Source organism: Scomber japonicus, chromosome 2 (assembly GCF_027409825.1).
Source record: "Scomber japonicus isolate fScoJap1 chromosome 2, fScoJap1.pri, whole genome shotgun sequence".
Lineage (NCBI taxonomy): Eukaryota > Metazoa > Chordata > Actinopteri > Scombriformes > Scombridae > Scomber > Scomber japonicus.
The window spans coordinates 22768770-22788586 of record NC_070579.1 but is presented as its reverse complement, the minus strand read 5'-3'; the positions used below and the strand labels follow the sequence as shown (position 1 = coordinate 22788586).

The 19817-nt window shown below is 38.0% G+C and overlaps 2 protein-coding genes across 2 annotated transcripts; one reads left to right on the top strand and one right to left on the bottom strand.

The window, feature by feature from the left end:
* The first annotated feature begins 4434 nt into the window (after positions 1–4434).
* bglapl (bone gamma-carboxyglutamate (gla) protein, like) lies at positions 4435–5731 on the top strand. Its single transcript, XM_053330007.1, has 5 exons — positions 4435–4493; positions 4664–4847; positions 4989–5082; positions 5230–5326; positions 5629–5731. The coding sequence occupies exons 1-5, from the start codon at positions 4435–4437 to the stop codon at positions 5729–5731; spliced, it is 537 nt and encodes a 178-aa protein (XP_053185982.1).
* Positions 5732–11185: 5454 nt separating this feature from the next.
* On the bottom strand, positions 11186–18467 carry slc34a2a (solute carrier family 34 member 2a). The gene is made up of 13 exons (XM_053326610.1): positions 18444–18467; positions 17745–17802; positions 17550–17660; positions 15972–16100; positions 15739–15882; positions 15487–15598; positions 14937–15129; positions 13309–13404; positions 13108–13228; positions 12695–12862; positions 12465–12581; positions 11916–12040; positions 11186–11749 (listed from the first exon to the last, which is right to left on the bottom strand). The coding sequence occupies exons 1-13, from the start codon at positions 18465–18467 to the stop codon at positions 11186–11188; spliced, it is 1962 nt and encodes a 653-aa protein (XP_053182585.1).
* Positions 18468–19817: the final 1350 nt, after the last annotated feature.

The following is a 19817-nucleotide window of genomic DNA, read 5'->3' as shown; positions in this document are numbered from 1 at the left end:
CTCTATTCTCATGTCTGGTTGGCATAACAACTTGTTTTACACAATAAAGGACAGGTTTACAATGTTGCAGGTCTGTCCTAAAACAATAGTGAAGTTCCCAAATGAACATTGACAAATTTTTCTTGCTGTAATCATTCCTCCTATTCATAATGGCCCTTTTATAATGTACTTATAATGTAAATGATAGGGTACAAAATTCACAGCCCTCCCTCAATACAATAATGAATTAAAATGTATTTGAAGCTAATATGAAGCTTTTTTAAATGTACATGTTCATTTGTTGTTTTAAGACAGACTTAAAAAAAATTGTGAACTGAAGACATTTAACAAAGATAAAAAATTATAATGTTAAATTCAATATGTAATTTTAATTTAAGACATTTGTAACAAATAGACAGTATGTAAAATATTGAAAGTATACAGTGGAATTACGGGACATAGAGTAAAGAAATTTCAAAGGATTATTCTTTTCATCTGCTGCTTGTATTATATGTGGATCAACATTATCCTTATTTTTTCAGGCATGCACAAATATTTCTCAAGTTGACAAATACTCTATTTTCTTTAAATGAGGAGGAGTTCTTTTATGTTTACCAGTATTTAGTATTTATTTGTTACACTTTTAAACAGATGAGTTGTGTGGCAAACTGGCATATTTTGCCTTTTTCACAGATAATATGACCACACTTGCTCAATGGACCAGTTTATAGGTTTGTATTTATTTCTGCAAAACACCCCTCACTTATTTGAGCGTATAGTCCTCTGGCAGGCTCTGTAGCTATAGTGGCTCAAATCTTGGCTATCATCAACAGTTAATACTGGTTACAGTGCAAACCCCAATGAGGCTGTAGGTCACAAGCTCAGCTACTTGTGTCTGCATGTGTGGTATGTGGCTATCAGTGCTGGCCAGTTAGATAAATGTAAGAAAATCATTCTTGGTGCTTTCTCTCATGACATGTCACATCTGAAGCAACTCTGTCCTTCACCTCCTGCTTATTTTTCAAAACAGTCAATCCGCTGGAGCTCATGGTCCTGTTGGGCTAAATTGAGCAGTAGGCTCTTTTCTGTTGCCACTCATAAATCAACATCCAACACTGGTTTCTAAGTAAGAATAGTCTCTAATAAGACTAAGTCTAAGATTGAGACATGGATAAAGTGGTTGTTTGAGCTTAACTTTGTCTTTAATTTATATGGTAGGAAGCAAAATATTTAGGTTGTTTTCTTTTCCTTGTTATGGAAAGTAGTGCAGTATGTGAAATATTTCTTCTTCATTTTACATGTCAACTTGTTTAAATGTTTCTGAATCCTCAACATTTCTGACTGTTTCCATGTTTAAATGAAAATATTAGAGACTTTGTATCGGACCACTTTATATGTTAGATATGCATTACTAGTATTGTTGGGTCAGCACTGCAAGGTCAGTATGCTAAGAAAAAGAAATGTCCTTTCTATTGTGAGCTAAGGAGTTTAAAATAAAAAATCTGAATGCTCACTTGAAACTGGCACTGTATTAACACATATCAAATTTGTAATACGGGGCTTTGGTGCTTGACAGTGGGTTTAGTTTGTTAGTTTGAGACCACGTGTGCCTTGTTGTAATAGTTATTTTAAGGCCTGGAGTCTCCTACAGCAGTGCAGAACTGCCACTTGATACAAATATACCATACATTTTTCTCATTATAACAAGTATACTTATCCCATTATAATGATGAAGTTTTCTTATTATAGTAGGTGCTTGTGTTGTGACAAACACATCCCACAGGCTTTCAGAAACCCATCTAGAGAGTCACTTTGTTTCTTTCTCTATTATGAGATGCAGAGTGAACAATATCCATCAGTGTCCACATGCTGAAAATGTATAAAAGCCTAAAAAGACAGACTTGAAATAGTTTATTATGAATAAGCATGTCATTGTAACGAGTTGTCCTGTGTCTGAATGTAGGACGCAGAAGCAGTAGTCGCTGAAGTATAACTCTTTATTTGCAATAATGCAGGCAAAACAGGACAAATCAAAACAAAGGAACCAGAACTTAAATAAAAACTGAACTAATGAAACAACAAGGAACAGGCAGCAAGATAAAAGGGCAGACTGGGAGCTGATTGGCTGAAGGGAAGACACATGCAGCTCGGCATAGCCAACGAGACTGGTGCAGGGCAGGTGTGGAGGGGAATCAGGATGGGAACACTGGAGAAAAAATGGTGCAAACTGATAACAAAAAACCCAACGTTCACATGAATATAACTTAACACAAGTCACACTTAGTAAACAGAAAATAAACTTCAGCATTGCATACCAACCTAGGAACCTTTAAAAAACTCAAACTCAGACTGCTATTAACATGAAACATGAAACAATAAGTTGCTCTGAGTTTCAGTTCACTTTTGCACACAGTCTCTACGAGGGTTTTAATGAATTTTCTATAGCTGCACTGTGTTTATAATCCCTGTTAATGGTCCCAAAATTATGTGAGTGCAAGAAAAAATATGTAATTAAAAAAAGAAAAGAAAGCAGTCCTGGCATTTGTAAAGTGATCTCCATAGGCAGTCTTCAAAAAACAAGAAAAAACAGAACCCTCCAACTTCACCAAAATACAATATGAGTAGAATAAAATAAAACCGTAGCAGCAGAGGTGATGGACATATTTCACTGATATGATCTGACCTCTATGGTCAGAACACAATGGCCACGGTTTATCAGTATTTGCACCTGTGTGTATGTTTTCCAGCATCTCTTGGACAGAGAAAGTGTAAATCTGGAGCAGTATCATTCCTCATTGTCTATATTCAGAGCCAAGGTCCACCAACAAAAAAGGAACTGATCCAAAAGCAGAAATGCCTTAGACACTGTATTTCCTGCCTATTCAGGGAAGTTGTGGCAATTGTTTTCTACGAACTAACCCCCTCGACACCCCCACACCCCTCCCTCGTGCACTGAAGTGTATCCGCAAAAATGGACCAGACATTGAAATTACATGGCACGCGTTCCAAGACAAATCCCTGACACCAGGAATAACGCTAGACTGTGAAACACGAAGGACACTAAGGTCACCCTTCAGCAGCACTGCATGTTAGATGGATGATGCTGTTTGGGGCCTTTGAGATATATATATATATATGTATACATATATATATGTGTGTGTATATATATATATTTATGCATGTGATATGCATACATAAATGTTTGGCTATCTAGATAGTATTTAAGTGGCAATATGCTTGAGGTTCAGGTTATAACCTCCAAATACCTTTTTTTATCGTGAACCACAGCTGGATCCACACTTGAACTGTATCGCGCAAACAGAAAGCCACATGCATATCACTGTGCATCCAACACATCAGGGTTGCCTATATTTAGCTGAATGTATGCTGAAATACATCAAGCGAGGCTGTGTATCGGGCCACTGGTTGGAGTTGGTAAGCCATGGCCGTGCCTGAAACTGGCCAAGACCTGGACTGAGATGGATCTCGAAATAGTGACTGACTGTGGTTCTGGTGGGACACTGCAACACTCTAATTAAGCTCTGTCGCATAATGAGGCTCACTGCTGTTCCGTGTCACTCGATTAGTAGCTTGTACTCGACTCAGGCTATAGTTTGGGGTTTGTGGGGGTGGGAAAACACATCTGGGTCAAGGAGTATAGTAGCACAACAGCAGATTTGGCAACCTTGATTTTTAAAAGGCAACACATCCTCTGATAGCCCTGATTAAAATCCAATCACATTTGAAGGGTAGTTTATACACTACTAATATGGAATTTTAGGGGTGTTTTGTCCTATTAGTACCCCAGTGATGAGAGGTGAGGATTGAATGGAATTTGAAGGGGATGTACAGGCATGGTAAAAAAAATAAATACATTTTTTTTAAAAATGCTTCAATTTTTGTTGGATCCAGAAGCGTTTACCCAGAAGCCAAAGAGACAAACTATTTTAAGATGTCAATTCAGTGACATATATCCACGGGTCATCTGATGATTTATTGAAAATAAAAAATATTTCAACATCATTACTGTCTACATGTGCATTTTGGAGCAGAGTAATTTATCTTACTTTCCTCATATTAATTGTTTATTTAGGACTGGCATTAAGGTCCTGTACAGGTTTACACACAGTACAAGCTCTCATAGAATTGAATGACAGGAATGTTTATAGCCATGTAAGTCTGTGTCCGGGTGAATGAGTTTTTGGACTCATTTCCAGGCCTGCGTGGGTGTTTATGGGAGCTTTCATGACAAGTGGAAGCGGAAACATTTGTCATTTGATTCCCCAGCCAATCATAGGATTATGTCAATGTGTGGGTCTGGTCTGACTTAGGAGGTGGACTACAGTATATATTGACCTCAGACTGGGGCAAAGAAACAGAACAAGCCTTCGAAAGAAAGCAAACAGTCAAGAAACCAACAACTTGTCTACAGTGAGACACAACCTCCAAGGCATCATGAAGACTCTGACTCTCCTCTCCATCTGCGCTCTTCTGTCGGTGTGCTGGTCCATGGGAGGTAAGGACAAGCTCGTCTCATCATTGTTGTACATGAAGAAACTGTGCTCTCAAAATCTAGGTCATTTGAAAAAGTCTAAGCACATATTTTTATAAAGTGTTATTTTCTGTGACCATCAGCCATTGATCCTGAGGTTGTCGTGGACCCTGCTGCTGACACATCTGCTGATGTTGCACCTGTTGCTGACCCTGCTGCTGACCCTGCTGCTGACCCTGCTGCTGACCCCGCTGCTGCCCCTGATTCATCCTCCTCATCCTCTGACTCCTCTGACTCCTCTGACTCTTCTTCCTCCTCTGAGTCCGATTCAGCCTCATCCTCTGAATCTGACTCAAACTCCTCCTCAGACTCGTCAGCATCCGACTCAAACTCGAGCTCCGACTCATCAGCCTCCAATTCATCCTCCTCCTCTGAGTCCTCCTCCTCTTCCTCAGAATCCTCTTCCTCTGAATCCTCTTCCTCTGAATCCTCTTCCTCTGAGTCCTCCTCTTCAGAGTCTGACTCGGCAGCAACTGACTCCTCTGATTCTTCCTCTTCCTCTTCATCCTCCTCATCCTCCTCATCTTCATCAGAGTCAACCAGTACTGAAGGTATGTCATTTTGTCTTTTTGCTTCCAGAAGGAATATCTTCATGATTTTAGGAAATGTAGAGTTTTACAAAATCTATAAAAGAAGAAAGCTGAATGAAATGTGTGGTCTCAATATGTGATGTTTTTCCACAGCTCCTGTGGATGCAGCTCCTGAGGTGATTGTGAAGAGAGACCTGGCTGCTGTTCTCCTGAGGAGAAGACGAGCTGCCCCAGCAGGAGACCTCTCCCCTCTTCAGTTAGAAAGGTAAAGTTATAAACCTGACTGTTTCAGCACCAATATGTTACATACAAGTACTTCATGTTTTGCTTGTACTTTGTTTTTGCTGCAATTCATTTATTTAAATTTATAGCTAAAGTCACAAGCAAAGTTTGAAATTTGAAATATGGAAGATGAAAGTCATACTCATTTTGAAGGTCATAATCATTTTATGTTTTATTCTGGTGCATAAAACCCAACTTAATAGTAAATGCTGACTCACAATAGCAGGGCAGTGACACTTTTCTACATCCATGTGAATAACAATTTTTCTCTCCTTTTACATCCAGCCTTAGAGAGGTATGTGAGCTGAACGTTGCCTGTGACGAGATGGCTGACACCGCTGGTATCGTTGCAGCATACAACGCCTACTATGGACCTGTCCCCTTCTAAGCACAAGACTCTTACGTTATCCAAACGTGAACTGTTTTCTATGTAATTTTGTCATTGAACAGTGCACCAGCTCCCCTGAATCCTGATAAGGAGCAGACGGTTAAAATTGGGTTCAGCCCATGGTGATGGTAGATGGAGATTTTAGGCACAAATCCTTGCACAAGTGACCAGCTATAGTGGTCTTATATAAATATATATGTATATGAAAAGGCCTCTTCCAGGCTTTCAGAGAGAGGCACATGGAAACACAAGCCTGTGAAGTTTGTAGTAGCCCACACACATTTAAATTATTCTTCAAGTCTTAGTACAATGCAATGAATGGTGCTACAAGTACATATGTGTTGTATGTTAATGTATTGATGTTTTTATACAATGCTTTAGTCTTACTTTAACAAGAAGAAGTGGCTTTAGTAAGTATTGGATATAATAATGTGCTCTTAAAGGTACTGTAGATTTAGTGGCAGTGTATTGATAGTGGTAGTGATAGTGTACAGTGTGTGTAAAATGCACTTCAATTATCTGCAATGTCTGTAACCACATATTTCCTCTGGGTTTGAAACTAATAAATTATTTTGTTTGTTGAATTGTTGTATTGTCCTTAATGACTAAATACATTTTGGGATCATGTATTAGATTATCTTTCATACATGACTTGGCAACATACAAATTGCATCATCACCATCATCATCATCTCACATCGATCTCTTCCTCTCTCAACCAGCATTTTAAATATTCCTAAACATTGTCTTCAGAAGCTCCGACCCTCACAACTTGTCCTCACACGGCTCTGATCCTGTGCTGTTGTCATGTTTTGTTTTGTCATGCTGTTGCCACTAGATGTCAGTGTTGGTCACTCTGTTCAAACCAACGAAACTGTATTTAATATTCTACTGTGGATTCCAAATTTATTTATATATACTTAATAGAAGAGGCTGCATTTAGGGAGATGTGTATATAATGATGCACAAGATATCTAGAATATTTTCTTTTGATAAAATAGTGCGGGTATAGTGAGCAAGGAGTATTGGGGTTGAATATTTCACACAGTGTTAACTGTTCTCATCAAGCACTGGAAGCTGATACAGAGTATAAGATTTTGTCAGATATTGTAGGATGATTTTAACTTTATAGCTACTTAAGGGGAAAAGAAAGGCTATAAGTTAGAACACATATAAGGGAATCTGACAAGTTCACATTCAGCATCTAATTTTAAATACATATACACTTTAAAAAAAAACAGAAAACAGGCAACAATGACTATGACCCTACAAAATTTGATATAAATATACATAAGACTCATTTCCACAAGAAAGTGTTCTCTGACATTAATTGTATCTCATTGTTTTGTGTAAATGAATCTTATGTAAATGTATATCTTTATTTATGTTGATAAGCACCTAAATATTTAAAAGCACAGAGCGAACTTGATGAATTTGTGAAACGCATATTTTGGTCCTTTTGGTTTGTTTTTTAATGTAATCCATTAATAAAATAGATTCAAACCTAGCATCCGGGTTTGCATTGGTATACTTCTTTGATTCATGTTTTTATTCATGTTGGTGGATGTCTGCTGCTGTGATGGAGCAGTAGTTTAGTTTTGATCTGGGTGGATAGGCACACATGTCGTAATATTACAGTATAGTTCTCTTAAGACTAATTAAATAACAAGGCTATAAATTATTTTTGCTGCAGTATGAGAATTGATAAGATTAACATGTTCTTTAGACAGCCACACTCTAAGTGCCCTCTGCACCCCTGTGTCACTGGTGATGTACCGGACGCACCACACCCTGTCACATGTAACCTGTGGATGTGTGTACTCTACAGCTGCTTTATCACTTATAGAAAAGACTAACTATACCTTGCCAATATTCTCCATAGACACTGAGAGAGTTCAGAAAGTTCAGCCTTGTTATGAGATAAGTGTTAGTGGAAATTTAGTTTGCTACTTAATTATTTGCACCCAGCACATGCCTGATGTTATTGTTACATCAGAGCTAATGCTGACTAATGTACTTGCTAATATATGACCGATTTGGAGTGAATAATAAAACAGGCAATGTGGACTATAGTCCATATATGCAACCTAACACTGGACAAAAAAAACAAAAACACAACAAAATACAACACATCATGCCAATAACTTTTTGCTAAATTAGCTAAAAACATTAAGCAGGTTAACATAATTGGACTGCATAAATCTTCGGAAACTAACAACCTAGTCTTACTGCAGTTTGTGAAATTTACACATTTTTGTGTATAGACATGAATTTTCCAATTTTTTGTGACATTCAGCACAACTTTCAAACTAATGTATTTCAGTTGGAAGTATATGTCATGCCTACATCATGTCTGAGTGTCTATATGAGGTACAAATTTCCATGTTTGTAGGGTTGGGTAGGGCGGGTTGGGTGGATGGCTAAAACGATTGATGGCAAAAGGTGGACTTTTCCCCAGGAAGGATCAGCTCTATCTTCCCCCAGCCTTATGTCCCCTCAAGGATTTTCCACCTAGTTAGGCCTTATGTTTCCTCAGACCTGCATACCCACAGCACGGGTATGGCCATTCCCTAATGCACATAACGTGTTGTTGCCCCCCCCTTAACCTGTTTCATCTATGAAAAAGCTTGAAAAACAGGTGAAATTCTTTATGTTATTATTAAAATGTGGAGACATAGGGCTGTGGGAACATATACACTCCCCTGCAGGAGACAACTGTTCACCTCCTATTTCCAACCACAAGTTGGGACGTTTTTTTGTCGTAGTGTTTCTGTTGCCATGATGACAACGGTTAACTTTAAAACTTAAAGGAAGTAATGTTAGTTATACCGTTCATCATTCAAGTGATCATTTTAACCCAAACCATGATCTTTACCTAACCCTAATTATGTGGTTTGTGTGCCTAAAACTAATTAGACCTTAATCACAGCATTGTCACATCATAAAACATAATTATTTTTTAACAGTGATATGCAGGCACAAGATATTTCCAAATGAAATACATTAGTTTGACTTTGTTTGTTTGAGTGTCACAAAATCAATGTAAAATTTGTCACCCTGTCACCTATACTCAAATCTATGAATGAAATTTCATGACTTTTTCACATCCAAGCTGTAAGACTGGGTTGTAGGTTTCTGCAGTATTCATGCAGTCCAATTATGCTAACTTGGCTGATGTTATAAGCTAATTTAGTGAAATGTTATTGGCTTGATGTTTTGTGTTTTGCAGAATGTTGTGTTATTTTTGTAGAATATAATTTAAAATCTAACCAGTTTACATCCTATTTAAGCATATATATTTATCAATCATTTTCATATATAAATTAACCAAAGTGACATTTACAAAGAGCTGGCAAAGCAGTGGCACGCACCTAAAACTTCATTTTTGAGCAGCTTGTGATGCTGTAGTGATTTTCTAAAATTTGGTTTTGTTACACCATTTTGTTGTACACAAACTTTAGTGATAGGATTTACGAATAGCTGGGGCAACCCAATCCAGAGCCTGAGATCTTTCCTATCTACAGGATGTTTGTGAGTACCAGGTATTCCTCATGTTGTGGGGACTTAAATCTGTTTAAACACTCAAATGTGGGGACTCACCTCCCTTTTGGGGACAAAAAACATTGTCCAAATAATGTAAACCATTAATTTTAGGGTGCATATTTAGTTTAAAGTTAAGGTCAGGTTAGGGTTAGGCAAAATAGGCAAATAGTGCTTATGATAGGGTTAGGCTAAGGCTGTAATGTTATCTGAACATGACTGTGTATTTGTATGCATTGTGTATATATGAAACATTTTATAGAAAGGGAGCATCAGTTGACCATGTGGAAAGTGTCTCGTGGTTGCTGTGTTGTGCGCTGTGGCACAGTTGTGCGTCCCTGATATTGACGCATTGATAATCCATCTAATGTTCTTTGCACATGGCTTACTGACATGTGACAGTATAGTGGCTGTATTGTCCCACACACTCAGACAGAAACTAGAACCAGGAAACGATCTTACCATGTGAAAGACAGACATTACAAAAATGGTGATAATGGTGATTATATCAATAAAGTTTATTATACTTTTGAGATAGAGTGCACACTTGTTTCTGAACATTCAACTCTATAATCTCAGCCCTGTTTCTGTCATATATCATATTTGTGGACTCCCACCCTGCTTTACTTTGAAAATACGTCAGATAACACTGATAGGGAAGCAATTAATATAGGGTCAGTTTCAAAGTTTACGCCAATGAGGGCACATTTACAATAATGACTCCAGCTTCTGTGCATGTGTAGAAAGAACTGAAGTTAAACTTTGGCATTTGAGTTTAGTTAGGTATATATTTCAATTTTTTTTTCAACCATTTTCAACTAGGTATTGTACAGACATAATATACAACTCAAACTTAACATCAAACATTTAAGTAAAAACATGTAGTTAGATGCACATTCATCTAATTTCAAACTACATATTCCTTGAATACAATTATCCTTCTTAATTACAAAATCATTTTTACACCTTAAAACGATGTGTTAAATAGGTCACAGTGCCTTTTATACACTAAAAAAATCTAAATACAAAAGATGAAACCTCATTGAAATCTGTAAATGTGTCATATTTTTTCTTTCAATAACTGTTCAATATTAGATTTACACCGTTGCATTTCCTCATTTTCATAATTTCTCATTAGGTAATATCTAATAATGATGTTTGGAAAATGTCTTTTAATGTATCATTTCTTCTTAGACTAGCTAAGTGGCAATTTGTTCAGTATACTAGAGCTAAAGTTCGCGACTAGAATATTTAAAGATAGGTCTGGTGATATTATATGTTTCTCTTTGTGTCAATTGTTCCTATTAAAAGACCAAAACCAACCAAGAACTGATTGTACTAAATGCTATTTCCTGTGTAACCAAAACCTGGTATAGTTTATTCCTCTTGTTTGTTGTCCTTTGTTGTTCAACAACTTTGTTAACCTGCTATTGAAAGTGATGGTTGTATTATTCCTGTTTGAGTTACATTAACTAAAACTATGGTGACCAGCTGTTTTAGGAGATAATTTTGATCTTGTTCTAATAAATGGAAGTATTCGTTAGCTCGTTGAGGCTGGTCTTGAAGCTTAAAGCTACACACAGGTTATAGAAGTCTGACAGTATTGAGAGACTGTCTAATTTGTTATTGGTTTTGGTCTTTCCAGACGATTTGTTGACAGTAACAAAAATATTTTATATTGCCAGCCTCATCCTTTAAAGTCCACCTCCGTTAACACTACACAGAAGAAAGAGCAGCACTTTCCTACACTGTCTAAACCTTCATAAATTGACATTTGGAAATCTAAAATAAATAAATACTTTGGAAATTTAACAGTTTTTGTCCATATGTGTTTGGTTCTCGTGCCATTACTAAGATACTTCTTTGCATCCTAACTGCATACTCACACACATGCGTATAACATGAGCATAAAATCTCAAAGCCGGGTCATTTTCAAAATTTTAAGCTCGATCTTTATCTCATTTTCCACTTCTTTCTCTGCGCTCATTGCAGGGTTATCGTACACCGCTGTGTGTGGGAACTTCTTTTCCACAGACTCTTCCTCTGTGTGTCCTTGGTTGTCAGCAGCAATCTGGCAGCATTTGCAGCAGCAACAGCATTTGGTAGTACATGCACCGACCACTTTGTCCCAAGGTTCCAGGGAATGCGCACAGAGAGGGAGGAAGTCCCAGGACCGCAGTGCTGAAGGCAAGCACTCAGGTTTCCTTTTCTGCAGAATGTTGATCACTATAATGAGGATCAACATGGTGACTATAGGTACTCCCACACCCACCAATACCTGCCAACCAGCCAGAGACAAACTAAAGACGAAGAGTGGTAAAATGAAGAAGCAGCTGATGATGTAGACTGCAGCAAACCAGCGGTAGCTGGCAGTGATGTCGCCCAAGCCTTTAGCCAGCCGAATTGGGATCCGAGTGAAGGGGATTGGATACCAGAGAAGGATGCCAGAGATGTTGAAGAGGAAGTGCACGAGGGCAATCTGGAGCAATTAAAAATAAACTTTGTTTGCCAGCTGCTTCTTTTCTCTTCATGAAATATGAAATGGAGCCCTTTAACATTTAAAAATGGTAATTCAAAAATCTTATGCCCTGTCAATAATAACAGGCAATTTTGTCATGTGTGCACCTTTGTGTGAAATTACCGACCTGTAGAGCATTGGCTAGTGTGTCTCCAGGACTAGCCATGGCGGCCAGGATGGCTGTGGTGGTTGTGCCAATATTTGAACCCAGAGACAATGGGTATGCTCTTTCTATGCTGATGACACCAATACCTATTCAAACAAACAGGATACTGGTCAAAATACATTTTCACACACTTATGCTCTCTAGCTATCATGGCCTGTATAAGTCCTGTTTCGTGTCTTTAATTCACTTCATTTATCATTAAGTTTGGTTTCAAATTAAAATATGGTGAATTTAATAACTGAAACTCTTGTTAAGTATAACATACAAGAAGAAAAGTACACTAAGCAAATAAAATGTGTGTGCTCCGTAGATGACACTATTGTATTTAACATTGTAATTTAATTCTAAAAGCCAGATGTTGATAATATGCAATCTGTTATCACAGAGAGAAAGAAATACAAGAACATAAGAGCAGAATCAGAGCAACTATTGTGACTTTGAAGTACAATATGGTATGTAGATATTTAAAATGAAACAAAATATGGGAGATGGATAGATGAGTAACCTTACCAACAAGTGGAGTGATAGCGGAAGTGAAAACTGAGCTGCTCTGTACAATGAATGTCATTCCCGCTCCGACTACAATGGCGATGTAACCTGTGACCCAACCAAATGGGAACGGGAAATCTGCACACACACACATAGACAAGCATAGGGACATGCATTCACATGTTACTTTTCAGTGCAGTCACATTATATATATTGTAATATAAAATCACAGCTTGCATATATCTGCTCACCGGTGTTTAGGATCTTTTTAATGACTGTAGCCACCTGTCCCTTCAGCATTGAGTTGAGCAGTTTGACAATGAGGATCAGGCACGAGCAGAGCACCAGTAGGGAGAGAGCCAGCAGGATCAGACCTACCGCCAGGTCAGGCAGATTCACATCCACAAAGATGTGCTTACCTAAAGACGCACAGAAACATGCACAAAATTATGGATAATAGCAGGTGATGACTTGGATATTCCTTGCTTTAAAGCCGCACGAAAAGATCTCTCTATGGGCCTGATTTACTAAGATCCCAAATAGTGGGTACTAAATTGCGGGTGATCTACTAAGAATAACTGCGTAAATGAAACAGGTGCAACAGGGAGTATTTAAATGAGGGTTTTGCGTGTCTGAATAATAATTCTGGGAAAACTGGTCTCACATTTCGTAATGTTGTATGTCTCAGAAATGTTCTTCAGTGTGAAGGTGTAGTTGCCATCGACCCAGCAGAGAGAAGGAGAGGTGCAGTTCTCTGGGCCAGGAACTGTAACATTCATTAAGGTCTGAAAAATAAATATTATAATCATTCTTAATGTGTCTGAATATTTGTTATTTGTTACATAGCAGGCATGTTTGATCTTACTGTGTTGGTGAAGGTTTTGCACCATCTCTTGATGAGACTCTTATCCCTCGCTTCTGGGTCGCCAGTGGCAATCCCATTCATAACAGACTGATCCAGCTAAGTCGGAGAGAAAGATACAGAATATGTAGTAATGAACAATGTTATATAATGACATCTTACAGTACCTCTCTGATAGGCTGCAGATTTCTTTAAGGCACAACACAGTTCTAATAGTTGCATCCACATTCATTTTCCAGAAAATATGTCTAATACTGCTTCATAGGTTCACATATCATATTTCTAACAGTATATCCTATCTTCAAGTATTTATGGTGATAATTAGTATTGCCTCATATAGATAACACTAACAGTTGTCCATTAACCAGTTAAAGAGGATATAACATGCACATACATGCACATTTCCTGTTTTGTTTTTTTTCTTTACTGGAATGGGCTGGGCTTTACTGAAATATCTATCAAAGCAACAACTCTTTATTTGTTGTGTACTGGTCCTTTATGCAGTTTTTCAGTTCATCCTTTGTCTGAAACAGGCTGATTTAGCTGCTATCTCTTTAAGGTGCCCTTTCTGTTCTCATTGGTTAGTTTCCAGAGACTACATAACAGTCAAGTTGTTTGTGGTCATGCACAAATGATCTGAGGCCTGTACTACGAAGCTGGATTAACATACCCAGGATATCTCTCCATTGCCTGGGTTGATTTACCCAGACATTCGATAAACGGTACTACGAAGCTGGTTATCAACTCGGTAATTTAACCCAGGGTTTTCCAATATTGATCACTGCACGCTCACATAAAGGGGAGATGTTTGCAGTGTCTGACCAATCACAAACATGGAGAAACCCTGCAGAGCAGCCTACTTTACCATGGAGGAGCAGACAATTATTCTTCAAAAATATGAAGAATAATTGTTGTTGTATGTTACACAGTTGGTTTGACATCATTCACTCAAATGGCTGAAGCACATAATAGGTTTGTATTTTGAATGTCAAATGAATGTTGAATATTAAACTAACTTAATGTCACTTGAAAATCCGTACCTTTAGTATAGGATGTCATTGGGGACATCAAAAGGAATGCATCTCCCTAAAAGCTCTTGCTCTCCTAAGAGCTCCTCTCATGATCTGCGCACCAGCATCTTCTAATGGGCAGGCCATTTTCTAAGAGAACTGATTGGTCAGGAGGTGGTGCTTTTATACTCGTTGAGCTCTTATCCAGAACATAACCTGCTCCGGAGCAGGTTAACCATTCAGCATAAGTTACCATGGTGATTTACCCCGGTAAGAAGTGAACCAGCGTCTCGTAGGATGGAAAACCCAGGGTTAACCCTAAAGTTACCTCAATAAAAGAAAATCCAGCTTCGTAGTACAGGCCTCTGATGTTGTCAGGAGGAAGATGTTGAGGTAACTTTGGAAACAACGTTTTCTGAGCAGGCTGAAGCCATGGCTTTTGACTAACAGGGAGCATTTTACATGCCATCTCCTAATATTTTGCAACACTGACCATGTTTTATGCCTTGTTTATCTATTATGTCAACCTTACTACCTGACAGTCAGCTGACATCAAAAGTCTGACAGATTTCCAACAGATAAAATGTTTGTGAGAACAGTGTTACAAGCATGAGATCTTACCTCTATAATTGACTCAGTGAGGACATCAGTGATCACATTTAACAGGTCAGGGGCTTCTCCACTCTCGATTTGGAAGGAGTCGATAATGAGCTTAGTGACCTCATACAAATAACCAGTTGCGACTTCTAGAGGAAGCAGCACCAGCACAGAGAGCCAGTTGAAGAAGTCGTGCACAGTGGCCCCTGCAAAAGCCCTGGGTGCATTGTGAAAAGGTATAAATAAATCCAAAGTAAAATTGAATTGAACCCACTCTATCTCCAAATTTAGTGATTTTGTAACTTTTCAGATAATCTGGAGGATCATAAATCATTTGTAGTTTTTAGAAAAAGAGTAGAATAATAATCAAAATAATGTTTTTCATTAAACATTTTTATAAACAGGTCAATTTATTGACTTGATTGCTACATCAATAAAAGATCAACAGAATGTGATGGAAGACATTTTCCCAGATTATCTCTGCACATTCTTGTAATTCACAGTAGAACATGTTGTTCATTAGACTTTTTTGTGGGCTTTCTGAACATCAGAGAAACACAAACACAATGATTACCTGCGAAAGGTGCTGCGGTCACCAGCCTGCGTCATGGCAACAAGCGTGTTGGTGACAGAGGTACCAATGTTGGTGCCCATAATGATAGGAACAGCCAGCTGGACCGTTAGCACTGCCAAAACACACAGTGCTTCTTCATCATCAGTTCTCTTTCTCCCTCTCCTCAACACCTCCAGCATCATCATGATTATTCATACGTATTTATTCTGTGCATGGATGTGTGTGTGTCTGTGTGTGCAGCTTTGTACTCACATCCAGAGGACACCATGCTGACAACTATGGAGGAGGAAGTGGACGAGCTCTGAACCAACAGGGTGACCAGAACACCAATGACCAGACCAGCCAAAGGGTTAGACAGAACTGCATTGTCCTGAAAGATGTCGCCGGCTGTTTTACCTGGACAAGGTGAACAAAGGAACAATTAAAGACACAGGAGAAAACAGCTGCATGTTTCTACAATGCAATAAAATTGTTGGTGTGTATACCTCCAACGAGCTGGAAGGCTGAGCTGAGGATGTCAAGGGAGCAGATGAATATGTAGAGGAAACCCAACAGCAATACAAACTTCCCTACAGACACCAACACTCTCAGCACCCTCCCTCTGGTGTCCAGAGCTGAGACAAACACAAAAAATGACCAATTGTATGTGTTATTTGATTAAACTATGTAGAACTGGCTTGAATAAGATAAGAAGATACTACAAGAAAAAAAGGAAAACTTTCCACTTCAAGCAGATGAAAGTGAAAGTCCTCTAGAGTCAATCTCAGCACATACATCATTCTACATAGTGAAGCTCAAACATCACAATGAACAAGACATATATAAAAATAAATATTTAGTTTAATTTAATTTAATATTAGAGTTGGACACACTGTTACAGGCAGTTGCAATGAAAATATTTGTTGAGATCACTCCACAGTGACAGACTCACCCCCCTTTATCTTTGACATACTGTCTATGTTGGCACAAGCTAAGCTATCTGGCTTGGCTGGAACACATTAATCAGTATTTATGACCTCTGCAGTCGTATTTAATCATCATCAATCATTGATATCGCAGAATTGATTCGTGTACTGTAAATGAGGCAATCATTTGTTGGAAGTTTCTCCATCGTATGAATGATTTTCTAGAGATTTACTTTACTGCATACTGTGAATTTAGTTTCATGTATGTGATGTTCAGCTGGTTTGACTACACAAAAACAGTGATTTGACAGCATCTTTGTGGTTATGTAACAATGTTAGGGCAGGACACGTTATCATATCTATGTAATTAATCAGTTGACATACAAGTATATTATTTACTGGCCAGGTACATCTAATCAGGACACACACATACATCTACATTGACAGATAAACAGAAAAACTGAAAGGGGTTTTCCTCACCATAATCATTCCTCCTATTCATACTGGTTATCAAAATATCCCTTTCAAATTAATTTTCAATGTAAGTGATAAAGGACAAAATCTACAATGTATCCAGTCATTTTGTGCAAAAATGCATTTAAAAGTTGATATAAGTTTATATCTTATATTATTCAGCAGTCTAAGTTACTCATATCAAGTGGATACCTGCCACATTTATCGTCTTTTTAGCATCAAAGTCCCTCTTTGTGTTTCCTCAGACAGTGATTCCCTGTGCTATGGTATAGTAATAAATATAGTAACAAAAAGAGGAAGTTTAGCACTTAAAAGACTGTAACATTGAAAGATATCTACTTGATTTGAGTCATTTGGATGACTGAAGCTTCATATTGGCTTTAGATTAACAGAAGGAGGATGGTGTATTTTGGCCCCCATCATTAACAGTGTAAGTGCAGTATGAAGGGATCTTCTAATGACCAGTATGAACGGATGAAATGAGGATGGCAAGACAAACTGAGGCACAAAGTGGCAGACAGCAATCAAGGGGACAGAGAGGTCCCTGGCTGGAAACAAATCAGACTTGCACAATGAACATCCACCTACCAGGGTGCTCCCTGTCTATTATTTTAAGAGAAAAATTCTGAACAGGACTGTATAGAGCAGAACTTGATGTTATAATGATTTATTAAAAGTCTTCACCTGACCATGGAACCCCTGTGTCCTTCAGCTCTGGTAGATCCCATGGGTCTGTTTCCTCCTGCTCCGTTTCAATCAAACCCACAGTGGAATGTGCAGGGCTTGCATTGACGTCTATTCAGACAAAGAAACTTAATATAGTAAATTATGTTTATTGTCATTAGCTTTATGTTGCATCTCTTACAGTATAAAGAGTACCTTTGCTGTCATTTCCATGACTCTCATCTTCTTTGGATTTGTTTTGGGGAGGCGCTGGCTGAAAAAAGGAAGTACTTGATATGAAGGATAATAATCCAAAATATGAATATATATTTATTTTAGAAAATATGTATTTTCTTAATTTCAAGAGTAGACATTCAAAGGTTATAGAGGATTTTATCTAATTACTGTTTTGCTAGTAAAGGTTATGATGTCTCAGTGTAGTTTTCCCATTCTGAAATGAAGCGTTTACTAAAAAATAAAGTCAAAATGCCAGCCTAAAAAGCTGACTTCACATCATAATGGTGGCTTGTGCCATATAATGTCATTAAATTTTACAGCAATCCAGTTCCTTGAAAGCATCACTATCAGGGCATCACTATCAGGGCATTAGGTTCAGAATTATTGCACATGCCCACACACACTTTCCTCCACATGCAAAGGTATTGATCACAGTCACATGGGCAAGCTGCAGTAAAATTCCATTCAACAGTATGACACAGAAGGAAAGTGACCAGCTACATCAATATTTTAAAAGTGTTACAACTGCGCTATTTGAATGCATTCACAAATGAATGTTTTTTGTTTTTAGTTTTACGTAAGCTTGAACCATCTTTCCCTTTTAGTTCAATTAATATACTGGTATTGCAAAGTTTTCAGGTGAGCATACAGATTAATAGAAGCCATGCTTGTCCTTACCTGTGGCAGGCGTAGTGAGTCCATGCTTCATGTGTGCTGACCTCACCTGGGCCCTTAGGTTTAAAAATGCTGCCTCTGTGCAGGTAGAGTGGATGATCCGTGGAGGGCAGCGGAAGTAATGATGTGCAGTCTTTACATCACTGAGAACTTTTCTACCTCATAGATAAGAGGAACACACCTTTCAAACCTTGATTTCTCTTACCTGTTGTAAACACTTTGAAAGTTGTGTTGCAATCCACATTTTAGCTGATAAGTTATCAGTCTATCCACCTACCACTATACCTTACTGGTTCTGCATCTCATATTCATGAGATAAAATTGTTAGTTTGATTTCCGACCGGATCTGCCAAAGTGTCCATTCATGTAAAAAAGAGAAATGCCTTTACTGCCCATACTTATAGCAAAAACTGCAACTGTTACAGTCCTCAGAGTGATGATAGCTGCAGCTGGCAAAGATTTATCTCACTATCAGATAGGCCACGTGGGAGTATGGGAGGGAGAGTAAGGGGGGTATCAGGGGTAAAGGATGTGACGGGTGTGGTTAGGGCACACTGAGCACACATTGAAATGTAACACAGTTTAGTTTGTGCATGTGTGTGGGGGGATATGTTCTATTTTTGGCATATAGAGATCTTCTGCAGCAATCTATTGATTTTCTTAATACAGCTACCCATTGGTCAATACTTCAAAATACCAATGACCCAAGTTTAGGCCTGTAAAACTATAACTAAGAGAGAACTCAGAGGAGACAAGTCAGCCTGGACCGCACTGATGCATTGAATTTCCATTGAAGTTGTACTGACTGCCCTGACAGTGTTAAGTGAGGACAAGAGAACCATCATCCTTTTTGATGGCGTCTATCTTTCTCTGTTTACTCTCTGAAGTGCCCTCATTTCAGTTCAGCTCTGTTCAGATCTTTATTGTCCCACAAGACCAAATTCTTTTTGGAAGCATAAAAACACAAAACCATGAAAGTATAACACATTAAAAACAGAGCAAAGCAATAAAAGACATTCTGAGTGCCATACACACAATTCACACAATATGGATGCATGTTATCCCTTTAAACTCCGAAATTATCCGCCAATGCCAATATCCCTAAAATATGGACAACCTAAACTAAAAGGTTAATACTCAAGAAACCATAGTAATTGATAAGAGTAAGTTAAAAAAAATAATTAAAATCAGACATGCTTTTTCATTGCATTTTACTAAATAAACATTTATTTATTTTGATAGTTTCTGTATATCTATCATGTCATTACATCAACATGTCACACAAGTTTATAACATAATGACGTGAAAGACAGAAGCCTTAGCTTTCAGCAGCAAAAAGAATGAATGCTCTTGTTATTATGGCTTTTATTTTAGATC